The 25,329-nt window shown below is 39.1% G+C and overlaps 1 protein-coding gene across 1 annotated transcript in view; it reads left to right on the top strand.

Annotated features, from left to right (window-relative positions):
* The first annotated feature begins 227 nt into the window (after positions 1 to 227).
* LOC109072510 (transcription initiation factor TFIID subunit 4-like) overlaps positions 228 to 25,329 on the top strand; it is a 94,007-nt gene continuing 68,905 nt past the window's right edge. The window contains 8 exon segments of the mRNA XM_042775845.1: positions 228 to 1,406; positions 3,875 to 4,017; positions 8,838 to 8,948; positions 10,634 to 10,786; positions 12,466 to 12,626; positions 18,947 to 19,044; positions 19,219 to 19,356; positions 22,382 to 22,487. Coding sequence (XP_042631779.1) covers positions 392 to 1,406; positions 3,875 to 4,017; positions 8,838 to 8,948; positions 10,634 to 10,786; positions 12,466 to 12,626; positions 18,947 to 19,044; positions 19,219 to 19,356; positions 22,382 to 22,487 — 1,925 coding nt within the window. The 5' untranslated portion in view covers positions 228 to 391.

Genomic DNA, 25,329 nt, shown 5'->3' with positions numbered 1-25,329 from the left:
ATGTTTTAAATGCTCTTAGAACATATTTTCTTAGCTGGGGACCTTTTATTAATAAGAGAGACAAAATTAATATTTATTTTTGCTTATGTATTGAATAATCAATGCTATCTGTAATTGTATGGTACTATCTATCTATCTATCTATCTATCTATCTATCTATCTATCTATCTATCTATCTATCTATCTATCTGTCTGTCTGTCTGTCTGTCTGTCTGTCTGTCTATCGTCGTTCCCTCCAACTCGTGTAGTATGTTGAGTTGTAACAGGGGGACAACTGTTTGGTTTTGGCCCTCTGACGTCACATCCATTCCCACAATGCCATAGTAACACGACTGCGCACTCGCGCTCGTGGACGCGCACCAGCAGACAGCCCATCACACACAGAGCGAACATGGCGGGCACCTCCGACCCTCTGGAAGACATGCTCTTCTCCGAGGTGGACGAGAAAGCCGTGAGCGATCTTGTGGGCTCGCTGGAGTCTCAGCTGGTGGGCCAGAGCGAGCCGCCCGCCGCGCAGCCCGAAAACGCGCGCCCGGGCAGCGCGAAGCAGCAGCAGGCAGGAGGAACAGCGCAGCTGCCTGCTCCTGTAGACTCTCCAGCAGAACCACAACAACAAGCACAGCAGCAGCAGAACGCGCGGAAAGCTGCGCGCAACCCGGATTCCGACCCGAAAGACGCCAGCACGGATAAGCACTCCAAAGCCCTGGAGAAGGAGAGCCCTCTGAAGTCGCACGGCAGCATCATCATCATCACTACGGCAGCGGCGGCGGCAGCAGCAGCAGCAGCAGCATCAGCAGCATCCGACGCTCCTGCACCGGGCAACAAAGGTGAGAGCCCGAGGGACACCCGCAAGAAGCACCCGGGGAATACGCGCGCGCTGCGCTCCGCAGCATCCCACAGTCTCAACGGCAACGGAGGCGCTGCAGCATCAGCATCACCCAGCACCTCCAGCCCGGGCAGCGCGACTTTCACCGTGTCCAGTAACCCGCAGGCGATCGCGCTGGACCGCGGGACGCCCACCATCGCGCTGCACCGACTCCCGCGTCACATCATCGCAAGCATCGCGCAGAATGGAAACGGCACATCCGTGTCCGCGCTGGTCCAGCAGGGCGCGCGTATCGGAGCGGCGGGCGCGCAGGTCAACCACAGCAATCCACCCGCGGACGCGCCCGGGAACAACGCGAAACCCGCGGCGACCTCGGCGCCTCCCACCGCGGCCACAGCAGCGCCTGTCAAACCCGCTGTCAGTGCGGCTCCGGTCATCAGACCCGCGCAGACACAGACGCAGCCGCAGACGCAGACGCAGCCGCCTGCACAGCAGAGGGTCGTAACGCCGCAGCTGATTGTCAGACCACCGCAGCAACAAACTACAATACAGCTGCCGCCCGGATTCACCATCCCACCAGGTACTTGCGACTCTTCTCCACGTGTTAGAATGACAGTAAAGTGATGCAAACTCTGAAATAACACAGCTGGAAGTCTGGGTGTGATGTAGTGAGCAAAACACGTGACCCAGATGAAAACTCTCTAATATCTGAGCTTCTTATGCACACCAGTCAACTGTTAACACATCAGTAACACTGATGCTTTTTCACTTGTGATGAGCACTTGTTGATGCTCTTCTAACACTATCTGCTTGAATTGATCTTTTAAAAAACACAAATGAAATTCATATGCTGACACAATTTATATTTGTCTACAAGACTTTCAAGCATTCAAGAGTTTAAACAGACGCATTTGGCATCATTTTTTCCCATGACATCACAAGACATCGCATGAATTCTTTAAAATGTAAATGTTTCAAATGTTTTAACATAAGCGCTTAAACATTTTGGTTCCATTATGGACAAAAAAGTGTTGTTCCTCTTTAAGTTTTTTTTTTTTTAACTGTTTTTTTTTTTTTTTTTTTGCCAATTATCAATAGTAATAGTTAAATAAACACAAATAAATTCGGTGGCCCTAAAAAGTAATTAGACACTTAAGTGACACTTATAAATATGCAAATGTCATTAACTCGTGTCTTTTATCTACCATCAAAGTGTTTTTTTTTTCTCAGAAAATGACTTAATTTCAAACTTTTTGTCAGATGGTTTGCTTGAGAAGTGTGTTTCAGACAGACATATGCTTGCTTTGATATTTCTTTATGTAATATTTTGCATATAATATAGTGACACTCAAAGATTTTAAAGTGTGACTCAAGTCTCCAGATACTTTATTCTCTATGAATTATGTATACATTTCCAGTATTTGTAAACAAACTTCACACCAGATGATGCTGATGTAAATTGCATTTGTGAGTTGATCAAATACTTTCTGGAGCTGCAGCATTGATGTTCGCGTGCTTCAGAAAACCCAGAAACACTGATCTGAAGAGCCTTTAATGCAACATCAGTGACATTTGTTTCATCGACATCGAGGTGGTTTTCACTAAAGCTGCTGAATGGTGTAAACGTATAGAAGAGATCTGGAGCTAAAACACATCTGGAGTTTAAATGATATCTATAACTTTACATTGGTGCATTTGGATGCTGACTGATGAGTTTGATGGTGATGACGCACAAAACTGAGTCAGTTTGGAGTCTGCAATGAGCAGAACATAGATCAAAAAGTGACTTGATATCTTACGAGTGACTTTTACACTGTTCACAGATGACTGTTTCAAGTCTAGCAAAGAGAAATAATATTTTAATGATCAAGAATGATTCATCAGTACCAATATGAAGCCTTAGACAGATTCACCTGTTGCCTTTTTACTCTCTGAGTGTGTTCAAGCACTAGTTGATGAAACCAGTGAAATCTGAACTTTACCTAAATCATTTTTAAATGTAAAATAATCAGTATCTGTATTTAAAGTGTATATTTCAGGTCCAGGTCACCATTTCTTTTCTCATTCAAACAGCTTGAGAGTTGAGTAGTTTATTTTATATGGTCCTGTGGTGTGATAAATGACAGTACAGTATTGCATTTAGTCTTGCAAATAATGTTAAATCTGCATGCATAATATTAACAGAAGACTGAACAAATGAGGTTTATATGAGAAAGTGTTTAGCAAGTCACAAAACACAATCTTATTAAAAGTATTTGAACGTTAAAGTGAAGTGTGGCCAAGTATGGTGACCCATACTCAGAATTAGTGCTCTGCCATGCAAGTGCACACACACACTGTGAACACACACACACACACACACACACACACACACACACACACCGTGAACACCCGGGGAGCAGTTGGGGGTTTGGTGCCTCTCTTCAGTCATGGTATTACGGTTATTCATGGTTATTAACTCCGCCCACCGACAATACCTGCCAGACCTGAGACTCGAACCCGCAACCTTCAGGTTGCAAGTCCAGCCACGACTGCCCCCTTGTCATCTACTCCAATGCTATTTTTCATGTATCATTTCAGGGAAATCCATGCAGATAAAGACATCAGACAAACACATGCAACGAATAATAATGAATTAAAATCTGAATTAAAATGTCAAAATTTTGGTTTCAGAAAAATGCAAAGCTTCAGCTGCTGACTGACTGTAACTTTTTATGTTTCATGCACTGATGATGCTTCTTGAAATGCTTTGCTATCTATTTTTATTGAATATTGTTTAAAATATTAGCATGTCACAATACACGTTCTCAACTTATTAAAATTATTTCATGTCATTTACCCAAATGCTATTTTTAATTTATTGTTTTTAGCGAAATGCATGCACATAAAGACATCAGACAGACACATGCAAGATAAAAACAAAACCAAATGATTACTTAGAATTTGAATTATTCACAGTTTTGCTTTGTTGATTGTAATTTTTTTCATGCACGGATGAGGATTTTAGTTTTTCCGAGGTCAGAGGTGAATAACTCGTGTGTGTTTCAGGTATGGTGCTGGTCCGGACGGAGATGGGTCAGCTGGTGATGGTTCCTCAGCAGGCTCTGGCTCAAGCTCAGGCCCAGAACAGCGTCTCACCGCGGCCCTCCACGCCCACCAGCGTGGCCACATTCAGGGTCACGACCCCACAGGTACAGCCTGTAATGCTCTGGAGTCACAATAAATCTGACACACAGATGACATTTCTGAAACTTTTTCCCAAACCTCCCGCTGTAAAACTCAAATGACATCAAGCTTTTTGAATTCAGACCAGATGCATTTCAACAAACCTTTTGTTTTTGCAAAGGCAATATTGCAAATTGTTTCCGTCACTGATATAACAAAAAAATATCTTCTGAGAGATTGAACACACTCTACAAATTAAAAATGAATCACACGTAATCAAATCATCTGCACAGTAAACACAGTGAGACGGTAACTTTTATTACTGCTGTCAAAAAGTTGAATTCTGTGAAATAGAAAAAGACACACAGCAGTGGAAACGAGTGATGATATTCATATTGTGATCAATAAACCCACTCCAGATGTGATGCTTCTTCAGAGTCCAAGTAAAGATGAAACGGCAGGTGATTTGATATGTTAATAATAACCTGTTCACAGATGAAAGGAACTTCTGCGAAATTAAAGGTTACTCACACTAGACACGTATTGTGATTTGATTCAGTGAGCAGAAAGCACTTCTGTGAAACATTTGACTTGTAAAACAGATTCCATGAGACACAAACATTGATCAAAATACGATCAAAATTTCCGTCCATTTGGATGACACAGGTTTAACATAAACTAATAAACCGATGCATATTTGTCTGTCGTACGTAAATGAAATGGGTAAGAAACAAAATGTTTTAAATACTCAATAACAAGTGTATTTGTTTGTAATAAATGGCATATTTTTCGATCTCATATATTTTATCTAATTGAATATTGCTTGCCCATATTTAACAGCTAGCTATATTTATGCTTTTAAACTCAATAAAAGTTGTTTTCACAATGAACAGATTTATGCAATTTGAAAAAAAAATCAATTTTCAAAATATTAAAATCAAAAAGATTCAAATAGTTAATAGTAAACTATGCCATGATGTTTTTGAGTTCATTTATGTAACACTGACAAACATGCATCACATTAGGTTTATTAGTTTATGTTAAAACTGTGTAATACCTGGAAATTCATATGCAATAATAATAATAATAATAATAAAAAATCTTAACCTCATAAACACAGCAAACATGCATTAGAAAAAACTTTTTGAAACTCATTTATCAATATAAAAGAGATATTAACAGTTCAGTAACAATTCACTATTTTCTTGTGCATGTTTTGTTTTAAAAAACATTATTTTTTTTATTAATTATTTTCACATTGACCATCTCTACACTATTAAATCTTCTGAACTATTTTTCAGTCATAGTTTCGATGCATGAATGTTCATGAGAGTCACTGCTGACATCTAGTGGTGCATCCCCAGATCCAATTCATTCATTTCTTCTCATGCTAGCAGATTTACAAGGAAAACAGCTCTCTTTCTTCAGTGTTCTGTACGTTAAACACTACCTTATCTCTTTAAACAGTTTGTTTCAAATGCATTGCTTCTTTAAAGTTATATCAAACATGAATAAGTACATAAAAAACATTCTGTTAGCTGGTCTTTTGCTGTTTTTCTATTCACATATTAATATCCCTCAACAGAATCTAATATCTATGTATGTATTACTTTATTTGAGGAATAGAATTTACAGCATTTGGCCACAAGAAGGCAGCAGCCATCATATTTGTTCTTTGTTATAGTATTTTTTTCTTTTTCCAAATTATGCAAACAACTTAATAACGAGCAATGTGTATATTTATTTTCGCATGATAATAAGATCAGAGTAGTTTGTGTAATGTAATGTAGCTCTAGTGTGTGAGAGTGTAATGTTCGCTCTTGTCCAGCAGATGGCGCCAGAGGCTCGCTTTTATTAGTGGCTCAATGGTTTAAATTTACACTGATGTTAATAATGAATCCGGCCATTCAAACGTTTATACAACACTGCAAATAACAAACCATTTCATTTCTGATGTGTAGCAAATTAGTATGTTTTAACATTTGCATTAATGCATTAGCAGACGCATCATAATGCATAATGCATCATAGAGCCAATACACAATGGCAGAAAAGCTTGATTAAGAAACAAGCTAATGCAGAAAAAAAAGAAGAGGCTTTTTTTGTGCAACCATTAATAAAATGATCATGCTATAGGCTTATTTTTGATTTTGTGCCTCTAGACATAAAATGTAAAATTTATACAGTGTAAAATATCATAATTAGACAGTAAATATACAGTAAAATCCTTTTAGTCAGTTGTAATGGTTATGGTGCATGACTAATTCTAGTAATTTTGCAGTAATTCACAATACAGTAACTACACATTGTGGTGTGAACTTTAAAGTTTAAGTGTATAAAGTTTACTGCAGTAATGTGTTTCCCTGATAAACTCTGTTAAGGACAGTCAGTGTTGCGTCTGTGAGGTGAAGGTTTATATTCCCAGGCGTCTCCCTTCATCCTGCTGTCAGTCATTCTCTGGTTCTCTGCGGCGGAAGACGTTCCTCTTTCCCTCCGAACACGATTAATCATTTATCCTCCAACTGCCTGATCGCTGTAACTTTCAGCGCGGAGCGAGAGACTCGTTCTGATGGCGTCGCCGTCAGTGTGTGTGTGCATGTGTGCGGCCCCGAGCTCTTCCGCATCTCAGGGGCCCTCGGGTGCTGCTCTCTCAGTAGGGGCCCAGAGACGAGCATCTGTGAGGAGAGAGTGCGCGTTGGCAGTGGAGCTGTTAAACTGTGGCTCAGTGCCTCGTCTCGGGCGTCCAGGGCTCCTCACATCACAGCGTTGGCCCTCAGCGGAGGGATTTTCACCCGTGTTTCTCCCTCTAGACACAATGATCTCAGGATGTCAGGAACACTCGGTCATCATAATTCACCTTCAAATCACAAGAAATAAGAATTAATATATATTCCATATAATTGCATATAACAGTTATTTTGCATATTTTGAATATTTTAGAAGTGTGGAATTATTTACTTAAGAAATTAAATTATATATTTAAGAATTATTGTGCATGTTTTTAATAATTTAGAAATTTATATAAGGAAATAAGAACTTTTAATATTTTATACATAGATTTTTTCAGCATATTTAAAAATTTTAGATATAAGAAATGTTTTATGAAGAGCTTTATATAATTTGTATATAGGCAAAATAAAACTATATTGTATATATTTAAGAATTATTATGCATATTTGAATTTTTTTAGAAATAAGAAAATGTTTATGTAAGAAATAAGAATTATTTATACATTTAAGATTTATTTTAAATATTTTAGAAATAAGAAATCATTTTATATCAGAAATAAGAATAGTTTTATATATTTAAAAACAATTTGGAATATTTTAGAAATTATAGATAATTTTTTGAATAATTTAGAATTTTATATAAGGAAATAAGAATTTTTCATATTTTATACTTTTAAGATTTTTTCAGCATAGTTTAAAAAAATGATTTTATAAAGAACTTTATATAATTTATATATAGGCAAAATAAAAGGAAGAATTATTTATGTATGTAAGAAATAAGTTTATGAAATAAGAAACCATCTTATATTATTTTGCCAAATTTCAAATTTTATATCTGCAACACTCCCAAAGGTCATAATTTCCCTTCAAATCAAAAGAAATAAGAATTATAATATATATATATATATATATATATATATATATATATATATATATATATATATATATTTTTTTTTTTTTTTATATATATATATATAAGAGTTATTTAGCATATTTTGAATATTTTAGAAGTAAGAAATAATTTAATATATTTAATATGTAAGTAAAAATAAAAAGCGAGGTTTAACTTTATTTTTAAAAGTAATTTTTTTGAATTATTGTACATATTTTTATTTTGAATCCTTGAATATATATTAATTGTATATATTAATTGTAAAATAAGTATACAACATGTCTTTTCCCAAAAACAGGAAACAGAATTAAAATGAACTGAAATCCAAAGAAAACCATGCAACACTAATAAGTGCAGTTTTTAACAAGAAAAGGAAAGTTTGTCAAGAAAGTTTAATAACATTTAGTCTTGAAGTTTGAAGGTTTTGTAGGCCTTAACAGGCAGATCGAAAGATTTTGGACCAGAGTGGGAGAACACTTTATTTCCCAGAATGCTGTGCATCACTTGTTTGCCTTTGTAAAATACATTTCCAGTTCAGCTTCCTGTGTGTTGTGGCCAATAGAATTTGAATTCCTATAAAATGAAAGGGATTTTATTTTTTGTGATAATCAACATTATGGCATAAATGCACTTGATTAATCCTAACATAGAGTAAAGCAATAAGCCTTGTGAAGCCGTGGTTTACAGTGAATATATAACAGCTGAGGGGCGTTGTTAGGTACGACATGAAGCGGAGTTATAGCTGTTATAAATTCACTGTAAACCACGGCTTCACAAGGCTTATTGCTTTTATAAACCGGTTATTCCATATACGTAGTAAGGTTTCACAAAATAAAACAGAGCAAATAAAGTCTAATGATATTAATAAAAACAATATTCTTCCACCAAACAATGTAGTTCCTCAGAAACAGTTGCGGTTGCAACAAAGTGGTTGCCGAGCAACACACAAACGTAAACAAAGGTGTGTGTTACTTTGTAGAGTAATTTATAACAGCTTCGAATGTGGCTCAACCAATCAGAATCAAGGACCGGAACTATCCTCTTTATAATATTAAACTCAAAATGCTCCTTTAATTGCACAGCAGCCTTAGTGAACACACACCACACTGAAGACATGAGCGAAACTCTTTCAAAGCAGTTCTGACTGGCATCTTATAAACCCGATGCTGCTCTTTCCTCCCTCCTTTCTGTCTTCTCTCTTTCTCTGGCTCCTCTCCTCCCTGCAGTCTCCTGTTAGCACTCAGGCGATTCGTCCCGCTCCTGCGGCGCAAACGAAACCGGTCCAGTCGAGTTCACCGAGCGCCGCGGCCCAGACCAGCACCGCAGCCGGCCCCGCTGTGAGCATCTGCCCTGTCCCATCTCTGTCTCTCTTTCTCTCTGTTTCCCGCTCATCAGCATCACTTGTTTTATGTTCATGTCTGCATTAAGATGCCAGCTGTATCTGACCACAGAGTTTCAGAGTGAATTTAAAGCTGTGCATTACAGCAGATTTAAAAATCTGATTTAATTAAACAGTTCAAACAATAAGATATAAGAGGCCATGCTTTAAATGAATAAAATTGTCATTTTTTGTAGGTGGTTCTCAACTAGGGGAGCAATTATCCTCAGCAAACTTTAAGACTAAAAATGATTTAAAATATGACAAAACATGGTTTAAAAAAAGCTAAAACAACTGAAAATAAAGATGGTTCCCTCAACAATCATCATTTTATTTAAATCTAAATATTTAAGATAATTTTTAAAGTGTGATTCAGGGTTATTATTATTAACTAAAACTAAAACATTTTCATTCAAAATGTTAACTGAATAAATATAAGTACTAAATTTACTGAAACTAAATAAAATAAAACTGATAAATATGTATATATTATATATAGTATATAATGAATAAATGCTATTCAGACATATTTTAAAAAACAAAACAAAAAAAACCAATAAAAATTACAAAATCAAAATTACTAAAATTTTAACAAACTGAAAAAAAGAAAATCAAATACTAACAAAAATTATAATAGTATATCAATGATTATAAAATTCTACTGGTGCGATTGACTGAAAAAGTCATAGAAATTAATAAAATGGTAAGAAGTAATGTAAATGTTTAGAATGAATATAATTGTTTCTAGTTATGTCAGGCTCTGCAATATTATATATTTAAAAAAATATATAAAAAACTATAAATATTATATATAAAATATATAAAATTATATATATTAAAAAAAAACCTGACAAAACAAACTATCACAAAGGAACAAAAAGTAAATTAATTAGTAATAAAAAGAGCAAACTCTGAAGAACATTCAGCTTTTGAAACATTTGGGATCATGTAATTTTAATTACTTTATTTATAATTATTTTATTTAATTATTTAAATATATTGCCACTGCTACTTTCTGTAAAAAAATTTTTGAAAATGTGCAACGCTGTTATTACAGCATGAAGTGTATGAACTGATGAGCAGAAATATCTGCTTTTAATCTGATCCAAATCAATCGTATGTGCTTTTAATCTACTCCTGTACTTCTGTGTTTATCTATGAAGTTGTGTTTTATTAGATTTATAGACAAAGATCAGACAAGAAAAACTCAACATGGCTGTAAGAGCTCGAGAGCGAACTGAGAGTCGTCAGGTGCAGCGATCACGTGCTCTGAGTTCCTCTCCTCCATCTCTCTCTCTCTCTCTCTCTCTCTCTCTGTCTCTCTCTCTCTCTCTCTCTCTCTCTCTCTCTCTCTCTCTCTCTCTCTCTCTCCTCTCTCTCTCTCTCTCTCTGTCTCTCTCTCCCTCTCTCTCTCTGTCTGTCCTGTCTCTGTCTCTGTCTCTCTCTCTCCTCTCTCTCTCTTTGTCTCTGTCTCTGTCTCTCTCTCTCTCTCTCTCTCTCTCTTGGCTCCTGTCGTCCCCTGCTCTCTCGGGACACACGATGTGACAGGGTGCGCTGTGGCCGTCTCTCCTGTTCTCTGTGGCCTTGCTGGCAGGCAGACGTCAGCTTGTGTTTATCTCGTGTCTCTGCTCCTTCCTCCTCTAGAAGGCCCCCGTGGCAGCCGCCGTGGCAGTGACAGCTCCCCAGCAGGTCCAGCCAGCCTTGGGCCCCCAGGGGCCCCTCACTCAGATGCCACTGGCCCCGCAGCAGAGTGCTCCCCCAGCCGCCCCGGCCCCTGGAGCTCCGCTTGTCTCCCAGGTCTGTGTGCCCTCCCGTATCAAAGCCTGCAAGTTTCTCTCTCTCTTTATCTATTCTTTTTCTCAGCTCAAGTGAGTGACTGTTGGACCCCTCAAGCTCCCCTGGTTTACTGTCAGGACTTGGTTAGGCTCCATCCAAAGCACACACACACACACACACACACACACACATACACACACAGCTGCCAGCATGTTCACGCATAGACAAACTAATACACATGTGGCTGCACCAGCCTATAGACATCTGGGCATCACATCTGCACACAAACACAAGCATGCATGTTCACATACACTAGCATTCAGAAGTTTGGGGTTTTTTAATTCTGTGATCAAACACACAGTAAAAATCTGAAATATTATTACAATTTTAAATAACTGTTTTCTACGTGAATATCTGTTAAACTGTAATTTATTTCTGTGATGCGCAGCTGTATTTTCAGCATCATTACTCCAGTCTTCAGTGTCACATGATCTTCAGAAATCATTCTAATATGCTGATTTTCTGCTCAAGAAACATTTCTGATTATTATCAATGTTAAAAACAGCTGTGCTGCTTCATATTTCTATAGAAACCATGGCACATTTTTCTTTCAGGATTGAAATAGAAATCTTTTATGACATTATAAATGTCTTTGCTGTCACTTTTAATCTTTTTAATGCATCATTGCTGAATAAAAGTATTAATTTTTTTTTCAAAAAGATCAAACTGACCCAAAACTTTTGTATATCCAGGTTGAATCTCACAAACCTGTCAAGAACACATACAGGTCATATTTAACCCCTCAAAAAAAAAAAAAAAAAAAAAAAAAAAAAAAAAATATATATATATATATATATATTTTTTTTTTTTTTTTCTAAGAACATTTTTGTTACCCAATTTTCATGACAATTCATTATATTTCCCTCCCAAATTCTCTTTATTTTACTGCATTAGTATTTAATTACTTATTCATAATGTGATAAAAATGATTAAATAATAATGATTATTTTAATTATACTTTATTTACGTAATGATACTGTTAGTTGTTCTGTCTTTAATTTATACGGATTTAAAAAAAAAAGAATTGTTGTGTTACAGGTAATTTATATTAAATTATCATCCCTTAAATCAATTAAGAATAATGGGAATTACAAAAAATAAATCAAAAGAAAAACATCCAGATTCTTTATGGTAATGAATATTGGTGGCTAAATGTGTTTACTTGTCATGAAAATAATGTCAGAATTCATCAAATCTAAAAACAGGCTTAATTTCCTTTTGATCTTGTGGTGAAATGTGGCCTGGAAAAGTTTGCATGAGATTGATGAATAGTATTTGAGTTCAGCAGACATCAGTCAGTGTGAGCGTAACACGCCATCAGCTCTAAAAAAGACCTTTGATTGACACTTTCTTTAACCTCAGATGATTGACAGCTTTGTAGCATTAAATGGAATTTAGAGGATTTCATTAAAATACTTGATTTACCCGTGAGGCTCGATCGCTGATTATGACAACAAAAGCACAACGGAGCGTGTGCGTCTGTGTGAGTCAGAACCGGATAAACTGTTTACTCACACGAGCGGCCGTCCAAATCAAGACACACGCGCTTCAGCTCGGCCTGTGATGTGTTATCATGAGGCACGTCTAATTCAACACGCGTCCACGTGAAACTAATGAACCATCTCTCTCTCTCTCATCAGGAGATGCAGGAGAACGTGAAGAAGTGCAAGAACTTCTTGGCGACGTTGATCAAGTTGGCATCCCATAATTCCCCTTCCCCAGAGACGTCTCGAAACGTGAAAGCGCTGGTGCAGGATTTACTGGTACGTGTGGCGCCCCTGCTCCAGAAATATCTGATTTCATAAATCAACAGCGTGTAGAATGTTCATTTCTTTCTTTAAATGTCTTCGTGAAGGGCCTCATTTTACACCGGCCTGCATCATATTTACTGAATGAAATCCAGTACTTGTTTATTAATAATTCTGGATGCTGATTCCAAAAATAGTTGCTTGAGCACATCGCACTTTCTCACGAAATATGATGCATTTCATAGCATTTTTGCTTTTATAACTATTTGTGTGGTCAATAAGTCTTGCATTTTCTCTTAATTAGCAAAAAAAACACCACAAACACATGATCCCTGTCTGAATCTGAGCCTGATTACGACTGTTTGTTCACTTCTCAGCCCATTTTCACATGCACGAATGCCTAATCCTTGACAGAAAAAGTTACATGTTAAATTACACATGCACATTATTTTATGTCAGTAAAATAGAAAGACATTTGATTGCTTTTGTTTATTTTGATAGGTGCAATAAACGGATACATACAGTCAAACCAAACTGTATTCAGACACCTTCAGCATTTCTCATATTCTCACAGTTTATATTCGCTATAGTTTAGAAAATGGTAATAAAATATGACAAGATTGTGTCAGAACGAATTCATCTTGATACTGTTAGATAACACTTCAGCAAAACATGGTCAGGTCAAAGTGTCAGAATAATTTGATCAGTTTTACTGGTAGTCCACTGTATGAACTGTTGGGTGTAATATGTCACAGTTTACTTTATTTTGCTATCCTCACTTACATAAATGAACTACTGACCGTGCATTATCATGCTCTGTGACATGAGGTGATGGTCGTGGATGAATGGATCTCGTCACGGTATCTCTGTGCATTCAAAATGCAATCAATAAAATGCACCGGTGTTCGTTGTCCATAACGAATGAATCAAGATGGCGGCGCGTCCACACGCAGCGGCGCGTCCACAAGCAGCGGCTTCTCTCTGTCCCGACAGAACGGTGTTTTCGTGTGTTTTTGTCTTGTGAGTCGCAGTGTGTTTTTGTACGTCGTCATCGCGTCTGTCTGTCTTTAAGTGCGCATACAGTCGTGAGTTTCTGCTGGATGTCGTCAGAGCTGCATTTTTTTAGAGTTAAACTCCGCGCACACGCGGAACAGCTGCGAGATCTCGGACTGCTCCGGAGGCCTTTCACCATCACTGACCCCCCACTGCTGCATCTCGCCACACAGCGGAGGCGCGCACAAGCGGCGTGAGAGGAAGCAGAAGAGGGGTAAGCGAGGAGGTATCCGGGCTAGGCTAACGGCTAACCCGTACAAGCCATCTATCCCCACCATCGTACTGGCTAACATACGCTCTTTGGACAATAAACTGGACTACATCCGATTACTACGTTCAACTCAAAGGACTGTAAGAGACTGTTGTGTTTTTGTATTCACAGAAACATGGCTCAGCGACAGCGTTCCGGACTGCGCCATTCAGCTCGACCAGCTGACGTGCTATCGAGCGGACAGAGCTCGCGTCGCGGGAGGAAAAACCCGCGGTGGCGGGCTTTGTGTTTACATCAATGACGCGTGGTGCCGCGATGCTGTTGTGATCTGCAAACACTGCTCACCCCTGGTGGAGTTTATGATTATTAAGTGCCGGGCCGGTTCTATATCTGCCGAGGGAATATACTGCCATACTGCTCGTTTCGGTTTACATTCCCCCCGAACAACAACAACAGCAACAGGAACGATGCACTAAATGAACTGTACCAGCACATCAGTGAGCAGCAGACAGCACACCCCCAATGCTTTTTCTCATCATAGCTGGGGATTTCAACCATGCTGACTTAAAGAGTGTGGTTTCCAAAAATACACCAACACATTAACTTTCCAACAAGAGGTAATAACATTTTAGACTTTGTTTACACCACACCAGAGAGGAGCTTACAAAGCCCTCCCCCTCCCCCACCTCGGTGCCTCAGACCACATCACTGTCATGCTAATGCCTGCATACAGACTGCTCGTTAAAGTCGGCAAACCAGTTCAGAAACAGATTCAAGTGTGGCCGGAAGGGTCGTCTGACGCTCTTCAAAACTGCTTTGATACAACTGACTGGAATATGTTTAAGCAGGCTGCCACTTACAATAACACCACTGACCTCCAGGAGTACTCGGAGACTGTCACTGCCTACATCACCAATTGTATTGAGGATGTAACAGTCACAAAAACCATCACTGTCTGGGCCAACCAGAAGCCGTGGATGACAGGGGAGGTCTACAGACTCCTGGAGACGCGGAACGCTGCATTCAGAGCTGGAGATGAGGTGGGGCCTGAGAACAGCCAGGGCCAACCTATCCCGCGGCATCAGAGAGGCTAAGAGACAGTACTCCAGGAGGATACCCCATCAATTCAGTGACCGCAGAGACACTCTGAGCCTGTGGCAGGGGATACAGACCATTACGGACTACAAGCCCCCACAGCGGACCTGTGACAGCACCATCTCCCTGCTGAACGAGCTGAACGCCTTCTTCGCTCGCTTTGAGGCACAAAATAGCACCACTGCACAGAAGACTCCACCTCCTCCCAGTGACCAGGTGATGATGCTGACCCCGGACAGCGTGAGGAGATCCTTCAGCAGGATCAATGCACGCAAAGCTCCGGGTCCTGACAACATTCCTGGGCGTGTACTGAGAAAACTGTGCAGCAGAACTCACTGATGTCTTCACAGACATTTTCAACATCTCACTTAGTCAGGCTGTTGTTCCCACATGCATCAAAGCTACCACCATCATTCCAGTCCCGAAGAAGCCATCTCCATCCTGCTTCAATGACTACCGTACCCTGTTGTTGCACTTACTCCCATCCTCATGAAGTGCTTCGAACGGCTAGTCATGCACCACATCAAGTCTGCCCTCCCCCCCCCTCCCTGGACCCATTCCAGTTTGCATATCGGTCCAACCGGGTCGACCGATGATGCCATCTCAACTACCCTCCACTCAGCCACTCACACATCTAGAGGAAAAAGACTCATACGTCAGAATGCTGTTCATAGACTTCAGTTCAGCATTCAACACAAATCATCCCTCAACAGCTCATTCACAAACTGGTCGAGCTGGGGCTCAACACTTTCACTGTGCAACTGGCTGTTGGACTTTCTGACTGGAAGACCTCAGGCAGTACGTGTTGGCAGCAACACATCCAGCACTGTCACACTGAACACTGGGGCCCCCCAAGGATGTGTGCCGAGCCCCCTCCTCTTCACTCTGCTGACCCACAACTGCACACCTTCACACAACTCCAACCTCTTCATTAAATTTGCGGATGACACGACTGTGGTAGGTCTCATTAGCAACAGAGATGAGACAAACTACAGGAGCGAGGTGAGCCGCCTGGCCGGGTGGTGCAGTGACAACAATCTCTCTCTGAACGTGGAGAAGACGAAGGAGATTGTTGTTGACTTCAGGAGAGCGCACACTCAGCATGTTCCTCTGACCATCAACGGTGCGACTGTGGAGAGAGTGAGCAGCACCAAGTTCCTGGGTGTGCACATCACAGAGGACCTCTCCTGGACCGACAACACTGCAGCACTGGCCAAGAAATCACAGCAGCGTCTCTACTTCCTCCGCAAACTGAGGAGAGCCAGAGCCCCGGCCCCCCATCATGTACACCTTCTACAGAGACACCATCGAGAGCATTCTGACTAGCTGCATCACTGTGTGGTATGGCGCCTGCAACGCGTCCTGCCGAAGACTCTTTAACGCATAGGGAGAGCAGCTGAGAAGATCATTGGTGTCTCTCTCCCCTCCCTCAAGGACATTTACGGAACCCGTCTCACTCGCAAAGCCCTCTGCATTGCAGGTGATCCCCACACACCCGTCACACAGCTTCTTCAGTCTGCTGCCATCAGGGAGGAGAATTGCGGAGTGTCCAGGCCAGGACCAGCAGACTGAAAGACAGCTTCATCCATCAGGCTGTCAGGAAGCTGAACTCGCTCCCGAACTTGCCCCTCCTTCCCTCTTCTGCCTCAGGCACCACTGAACTATGAACCCCCCCCCCCAGATCCCACATCTCCAGGTCCTTCCACCCCCCCTCCCTCTAACATACGATGACATGCACCAGTCACTTTGGTGCAGCCATTGGTCTGCTCACTACCTCATTCACCATGGAACTGACGTCATTCTACCACCTCATCAGTCAGTTCTTAAATAAAATAACTGCTCTTGAGCCCTTTGTCACTTTAATCAGACTGAATAAGCTATTTTTTATGCACTAAAAATCTTTTTATCTGCACTGTTTGTTCACTGGTTTGCACTCTATCTGCCATGTGCCTTGCGCTGCTTTTATTTAACCATATTTTTATTTTTATTTTTTTTTGTTATTTGTCTTTTTTAACATTCCCTGTATTGTATAGTTTTATCTTATATTTTATATTTGATCTAGATTTTTAGGCTCTACTGTTAGTGTTATCTGTATGCACCGGGGGGTCTGAGAGTACGCAAATTTAGATTCTCTGTATGTATGTACTGTACATGTGGAAGAATTGACAATAAAGCCGACTTGACTTGACTTGACTTGACAACATACGCCTGCCCATACCATAAACCCCACCGCCATCATGTGCCACCAGCAAACATCAGACATCAGGCAAACCGCTCACCAACACGACACCATACACGCTGTACATTGAAGACCGGGATTCATCCGTGAAGAGAACACCTCTCCAAAGTTCCAGACGCCATCGAATGTGAGCATCTTGTCTCCATTCAAGCCCGTTTTACGATGACGAAATGCAGTCAGGTCGAGACCCTGATGAGGACGACGAGCATGCAGATGAGCTTCCCTGAGACGTTTTCTGACAGTTGTGCAGAAATTCTTTGGTTTACCTCAACCGATTGTTGCAGCAGCTGTCCGGGTGACATTTAAACGCAGCGGAATACCCGAACGTCACAGGCGTTCATCCTCCTCTCCTCCGCCCAGGTCTGCCTCCGCTCCCCTGAGAACCAAAAGTACCATCAGCAAAGCAATTCACACCGTTTGTGTCATTCACTTATCTGCTGTTGTGCAAGATTCAATCCCTAAAATCCACCTTTGGCAGGATGCCGGTCTAATCTGGAACATGTTTACGTCTTGGCGTGAGCTAGATTTGGATTATATATAAACAAACAGCTGTTTTATAAGATTGCCATGGACAAATTTGCAATTAAAGGTTTCAGTGTTATGACTGTGTGATAAATTAGAAGGCAGCAGATCGTTTAAAATGCCACTTGAAAACAACACAAAGCGACATTTCTCTGTTGCTTTGGTTATATTTGATCAGGGTTTTCAAAACTTCTATAACCAAGTAATTTAAATATTTAAAATTTTTTGTAATAACTTTTTTTTTTTTAATTAAGAATCCCACTCACGAAGAACCATCCTTTCTATCTTAAGAAATAATCCTGTGCGACATCATCTGAATTTCTTGAATATGATTACCCAGCACTCACAAACGTATCTATTTAATCTATCTATCTATCTATCTATCTAGCTATCTATCTATCTATCTATCTATTCTATCTATCTATCTATCTATCTATCTGTTCCGTCTATCTGTCTATCTGTGTGTGGTGTGTGTGTGTGTGTGTGTGTGTTGTGTGTTGTCTCTGTGTGTGTGTGGTGTTGTCTTTGTATATTAGTTCTGTCGATTACTCGCATCCGAAAATAAACGTTTTTGTTTGCATAATATATGTGTACATTTATGATGTATATATAAATACACAAACCACGACGTATATATTTTGAAAATATTGCAATAGTTACATCGTCTATATTTATATTATATAATTTATCTACATAAATTCATAATATACTTTTAAATCTATCAAATACCATTTTTTCTGCTGAAATTATCTGCATATGCATATGTGGTATTAAATATATACATAATAAAATATACACAGTTACACCTACGTCTATTATGCAAACAAAAAAACATTTTTTTTTTGCGGATTACATCACGATGCATTTGGTTTGACAGCACTAATAGCTATTATCTATATATAAGCTATATAATATATATATATTCTATTATATTATTGAGAGCTATAGATATAATGAACATAACTCCATCCCTTTTTTTGTGTGCCTGTGATTTTCTGTATGTGATGGCAAGTTTTTAATTGACTTTTATTTCTGACTTCCGCTCCAGCAAATGAGTCCTATTATAGTCCCTACATGCAGAGGCTGTGCCTTTGACAACTGAAATTTGACTCATGTAAGCTCAAATGGTCAATTCGTTTTCCATCCTGGCACACCAATCCTCTCTTCTTCCGTGTCGTTTGGCTTGTTTTTTGTTTTTTACTGGACACATTCATAAGTCCATCGTGAAACATCTGCTGTTCGCTCACTCTCAGGATGCAAAGACTCGATCGGAGGAAGGAGTTCCCACGATCGATGAAAAAACCAGTGCCTTCCAACGGTACCGAGCTGACATTCTTCCTCCGCGAGCCAAGTAACTCGTCCCTATCCTGAATGTTGATTTTTAACATGTTGCGGCCTACGAGGTCAGTAGCCACCAAGGCCGTGTTTCACATCCTGCCGGTCCGAAACGGGCATCGCGGAATGGGCCCCGTGGGGTGTGCGCTGTCTATGCAGTGTTAGCTCGCTTACGTCAAAATCCCTCCAGAACTAGACATCGTCAGCCCGCTGTGTCCACAAGGGGCCTGGGATCTCAGCGAGATGTCTTTGCTTACTGGAGGTCATGATCTCTGTCGGGAACTCTGTTTCAGCCTCTACGAGGAAAAAACTGACGACTTCACCCACTGCAAATGGAATTGAAATTACACGTTAGATCCTTCTGTTTATTGTGAATGATTCCTCAGTGCAGTTATTCTACTCTAACGTTAAAGTTGGTTTTTCCTGGTATTTTGGTCTCTACTAGTAGAAGATTTGTAAGGTTATATCGGTTAGCTCAGGTATATTTCATACTTAAAGAATGTGCAAAGAGCTTTCAAAAAAAAACAGTTCTGTCATAGACATAGTCTATTGACATAATAAAAGCCAGACTTACATTTTTAAAGCATAATGTTTTTACATTTTTAGGTTTGAATAATGCCAAACGGAGTGCATTTTTGTCTTATTTTGCATAAATGCCCCCAGAACAGAACATTTGATTTCTCTTTTTATACTCCATAGTTCAGAAAATCGGGGCAACTAGGCCGATCACTCAAAATAAATATCACCATGTTGTAAGAAATAAAATGTTAAAATGTATATCAGGTGAATTGTATTTAAACAAAACCCCGCTGTAAAACCCTTCAAATTTGTTTTGGTTATGTAAGCGCTTTTGATGAAAATGGCATTAAAACAAATATAACTAAAATTGAAATCTGCAGACCACACATGGTTATTACAAGTGTAATAAATATGAACACAACTTGCTTTCTTTTCTAGTTCTAAATGAAGACACCTGCTACAGAAGGAAAAATACCCAAAATCATCCCTCACGTAGGAGTGAAATTGAAAAAAATGAAAAACAATAGTTCTTTCGCCTGTCGTGTCCTTACCTTAAATACACATTCACTCGTTTACACACAAACACAACGGGTTTTCATGACCACCTTGTGAAATATAGTCGATTTTTAAAAAGTGGGGATACATTTTGTGCATCAAATGTTTCTTTAATATAGACATATTTCTAATATATATTGTTTAGGAATGTTTCATGCAAGTGTTTACTTGAGACTGACGCCTCTGTGTGTGTGTGGGTGTTTGTAGAAAAGTCACCCTGCGTTGCGTCGGTCTCTCCTGAAACAGCCAGCGTCTCTCGCTCAGACCTCTGCAGCCCCCAACAAAAACCAGTGTGACTCCCGGTCCAGACGGTTGTTCCTTGTGCGTCCACACACCAGCCCCCACAGCACCACTGTCCTGCCAAAAGTATGCACTGAGCTCCCTTTTTTCCTCGGAACATATGCTTCACTTTTCTCTTTTCTGCATTTCATATAATCAGCAGAAGCAAGTATATGTGACCCTGGAGACACAACCACAGTCAGAAGTGTCCAATTTTTTTTTTTTTTTTTTTTTTTTTCGAAATTGAATTTATGCATCATCTCTAAACTTTCCATGGATGTATGGTTTGTTGGGATCATACAATATTTGTCTGAGATACAAACTATTGTGAAACTCTGGAATCTGAGTGTGCAAAAAAATCTAAATTACTGGAGAAAATACCCGTTAAAGTTGCAGAAAAAAAAACGAACACCAAGACAAATGAAGAATTCTTAGCAATGGCATAGTTACTAAGCAAAAATTAAGTTTTAAATAGTATTTATGGTCGGAACTGTACTAAATCATCTTCTGAGAAACATGATCTTTACACTTAATAATGCCTAATATATTTTTGTTGGGCCTAAAAAGGAACAATCTAGACTTCTGGAACCCTTACCAATGTATTTTTGGCTATTGGCTCACAAATATACCCCAGAAGACTTAAAAACTGCTTGTGGTTCTCCAGGTCACACATATAACCATAAAATAATACCATAATCCTAGATATCCTGCTTAAATTAAAATCGCGACGGCCTCTGGCAACCAATCAACATGGCAATCTGATAACAACTATGTATAATCATAAACATGTTAGAGAGGAGACGTCTTGTGAACACTCTAATAAAATTGCTCGTCCAATGGAAAATCACACATCAAAACAGACGTTTTGCATTATGTGACTGTACATGTGCTATTCATATGAATAAAGAGAAAAGCGTTTTGATATACTATGTGGACCTGTTCAATGTGTAAAAAACCACTCAAAACTGCTCCTGCTTAAACTGCTCCTTTTACTGTCCACTAAACTTCAGTCCTGCTTTTTCATGTCACCCAGAACTTTTATTAAAAACAAATAGAGTCCCTGCATTGTGAAATCAATTAATCAGCATCCTGACCTTACTAACATATGACCAGCCACATTTGCATACATCATACTTATTCTTTTGTATGAGAGAGCTTACTTAAGCCATTGTTATTTTTTTTCATATTCCACATTCAAAGATTATTGATAAATATAAAATTTTTACTATGCATTGTCTCGAGTGCATATTATGAATTAAAATATGCAGATAATTTTGTTGAATTAATGTTTTTTAGTTTCACATTAAAACAATGTCCTAGGCTGTTAAATGATATATGAAATGTTTTTTTTTTTGAGGATTTTGATGTCCCTCTTCTGCTCACCAGGGGCTTGTGCATTTATTTGATGAAACTAGACAAGTAAAACGGTGGAATATTATATACATTAAAAATGATATTTTCGCAGCCAAAAATCATTAATCATTAAACATTCCTGTTAATTTATTCATATTACTAACTGAACTTTTAAGCACCTAAAACATTCATTACCTCAGATTACTTTTTAATCATCATGTACAGCGATACTCAGCTTCAGTGTCACATTACTTCATAAATTCAATTCTAATATTTTCTGATTTGCTGGCTTTTTCTTTCTGATTTTATCAATTTAAAACATTCGTGCTGCCCCAATATTTTTGTGGAACTGTGATGCATGTTTATTTGTTGCAGGATTCACAATGAATTAGAAAGTTCAGAAAACTAGCATTTTATTTTTTTTTGAAATAGAAGTGTTTCGTAACATCATAATGTCTTTATCAATTTAAATGCCTGTTGCTGAGAAAACAAATTTTCTTTAATTACCAAAAAAAAAAACCACTTGTTCACACCATTCAGTATATATTCAAAAAAAACATTTTTAAAGCTATATCGTCCACCCGAAGTATGCCATGTATTTCGCTGGGGACTGAATATTGGCTCTGAAGGTTTGTCTCGTCCTGCAGTGCCTCAGTTTTGTATCCTGCAGCTGTTCAGAGGAGTTTGCGCGCATACTCGAGGGTTTGTAGCAGGGAGGCTCCTGGGCACCAATGCGGCGACGAGTATGTCCAGGCACAATAAAAGACAAGTCAGAGACAATATGCAGGCTGAAGAGAAGTGGAATGTATGGATGCGGGGAGTTTTACTCTGGGCGGCCTTCTGAGGGTCTCTTGTTCGTGTGTTCACTGTTGTCTGCCCTCTCTTTCCTCTCACTTTACTTGATCACAATCACTCAAGATCTGACACCAGAAGCAGCAGCTGAAGCTGGACCTTTGTACAATTACACTAAAAGAGCTTTTACTGTCATGGAGGAGATTGAGTGAAACCGGTTTAACAGCAGTTTGATCATTCAGAGCTTTAGAAATGTGTGTTTCACATAAGATACAGTAGATTTAGGGTTAAATGAATTGAGTTAAATAAAGATAATTTCTTCTGTTTAACATTTCTACAAACTCCAAACCTTTGAATTTCCATATGCTGAAATTCAGGTGACATTGTTTATAAGATTGATATATATTTCCCAAGTACTCTACAAAAAGTACTTTACCTAAAAAAATTAATAAAAAAATTAACAACACATAAGGTGATTGTTTTTAAACTTGTACACAATTTTCCACTTTCACAAGCCACAAAGCTAAAATGAATATTCCCGAGCTGTACGCGCTTCTGCTCGGCGTGATCTGAGCGATCGCTCACGATGATTTGATGCTTCAGCCGATGGTTTATTACTCCTGCTGCCAGAGAACAGATGATCATTCTGATGCCTGCAGCAACACGGGAACATCAGAGAGCACAGCTCACTACTGAGAGTGTAAGAAACACACTGGCTTTCTGATCTGGGCTCAGAGCAGGGGCGCCGCTAGCAGTTTTGGGCCCTGTGAAAGAAAATGAGGACGGGCCCCCTACCGCACCCACACCAACATTCAAGCCAACCTAGTTATCCAAAATCTTTGTCTGCAATTTAGAGGGGTCATATGATGCTGCTAAAAAGAACATTATTCTGTGTATTTGGTGTAATGAAATGTGTTTATGTGGTTTAAGGTTAAAAAAACACATTATTTTCCACGTAATGTACATTATAGTTTCTCCTCTATGCCCCGCCTTCGATTTTTACAAAGCTCATCGCTCTGAAAAGCGAGGTGTGCTGCGATTGGCCAGCTATCCAGTGCATTGTGATTGGCCGAATGCCTCAAGCGTGTGACGGAAATGTTATGCCTCTTAACATACTGTGATGTCCTGTCCGGCCGGAGCGATGAGACATAAACATAAAACCCATTATAAATGTGATATAAACATGATTTCTAGTCGTGTCCTGTTTTGGAAGGTCAAACAAAGTAGTTCCACTTTCTTAATGAAACAGCGTCACACACCGCGGCTGGTTTGAGTGAGCAGAGGCAGGCGGCTTGAGAACGGTGCGGCTGGCGGATTCTACGAAGGGGCGTACCTTGGGCTTGCAGCAACCACATGTGATGACCCCGGGCTGGACACCACTTTGTCCACGGTGAAAGCCGATTCGGTGATCCACAGTGCAAAGTTGATGTATTTCCTCAGCGACCAGCACGGATCAGCTCCAGGCATGACGAAGCGAATATTGTCTTCTTTTGGAAGGCCAAACAAAGTAGTTTCTCTTTCACAGTGAAACACACAGCGTCTATACGACATCCGGCGGCAACAACAATACTACAACGAGAATAAAAGTTACGCCTTCTTTCTTTGTGTGAACATCTGGGCAGCGTTATGCAAATCTTCCCACACAGTGACGTAGAGATGTGGGGGGTGTTAGAAGGAGGTGTTTCGGGGGGCGTGGATGAGTGTTAACTTTTATAAAGAATATCTCTTTGGATTTGAGACTTTAGTCTTTGCAACTTTACAGATCTTCTTTATGCAACAAGAGCTTGTAACACTCCAAAGAGAAAGGAAAGATTGAAATCACATCATATGACCCCTTTAATAATACTAACCTATTACTATACTATACCACTAGGTATCAGTATTTAGTCAGAGACCTACCATAGGTGCGGGAACATATTTTATCTGTGGGTGCAGGGGGCGGAGCTTGATGTTGAAGGGCGGGGGATACATGAACATACAAATTAATGAAGACAGAGTTATATAAGAATGAATATACATTTGTGCTTTTGTGATTTTAGCTCAATAGCTCCACACAAACAGCTCTCAGCCATACTTTTATATATTCTAAGATTGTTGTAAGAAATTATAATGTCTCTGTAATTGAAATGTACCAGTAAAAACATACAAGTCATCTGAAATCTATAATGTCTCTGTAACAACCCACAGCACTTAACATACAGCGTAATCTGTACTTAACATCTCAATTCAAAAATAAAGAAACCTCCCAGGCCCTAAATAAGTGAAATCCATCCATCCGTCAAAGCAGTCCGTCCTGACAGTTTAAACACAATCCAAAGATAAAACAAAATTCAAACATTACTCGATACCATTCAAGGAAAAAACAAATAAATCTTTACAAAAAAGATATTTTCCCAAATACTCTTCAAGGAGAATCTACAAACGATAATAGAAATTAGCACTATTAGACACTTATGAATGCAGAAAGACAGTACATACGATAATAGAAATTAGATAGATAGTAGACACTTATGATAGATAGTTAAAACTGACTTAAAGATGAGTTCATGATTTTTAAACTTAAAAAAAGCTATCCCTAATGAACAATCACCAACAAATTCAAAAACTGAATAATATTAAAAATAAAATCATTAATATAAAAACAACAAAAAAAATAAATTAAATAACCAGTTTCAACCTCTGTCCCACAACTACCAATACACTATTAACACACACTTTATATACATAACACACACACACATAAACACACTGTTACCTACACTGCACACACATGACAATATCTGTCACTGTCATATATATTTGT

Source organism: Cyprinus carpio, chromosome A18, assembly GCF_018340385.1.
Source record: "Cyprinus carpio isolate SPL01 chromosome A18, ASM1834038v1, whole genome shotgun sequence".
In the NCBI taxonomy this organism is placed as follows: domain Eukaryota; kingdom Metazoa; phylum Chordata; class Actinopteri; order Cypriniformes; family Cyprinidae; genus Cyprinus; species Cyprinus carpio.
The sequence above is the reverse complement of the archived record's forward strand: the minus strand, read 5'-3'. Positions and strand labels throughout refer to the sequence as shown.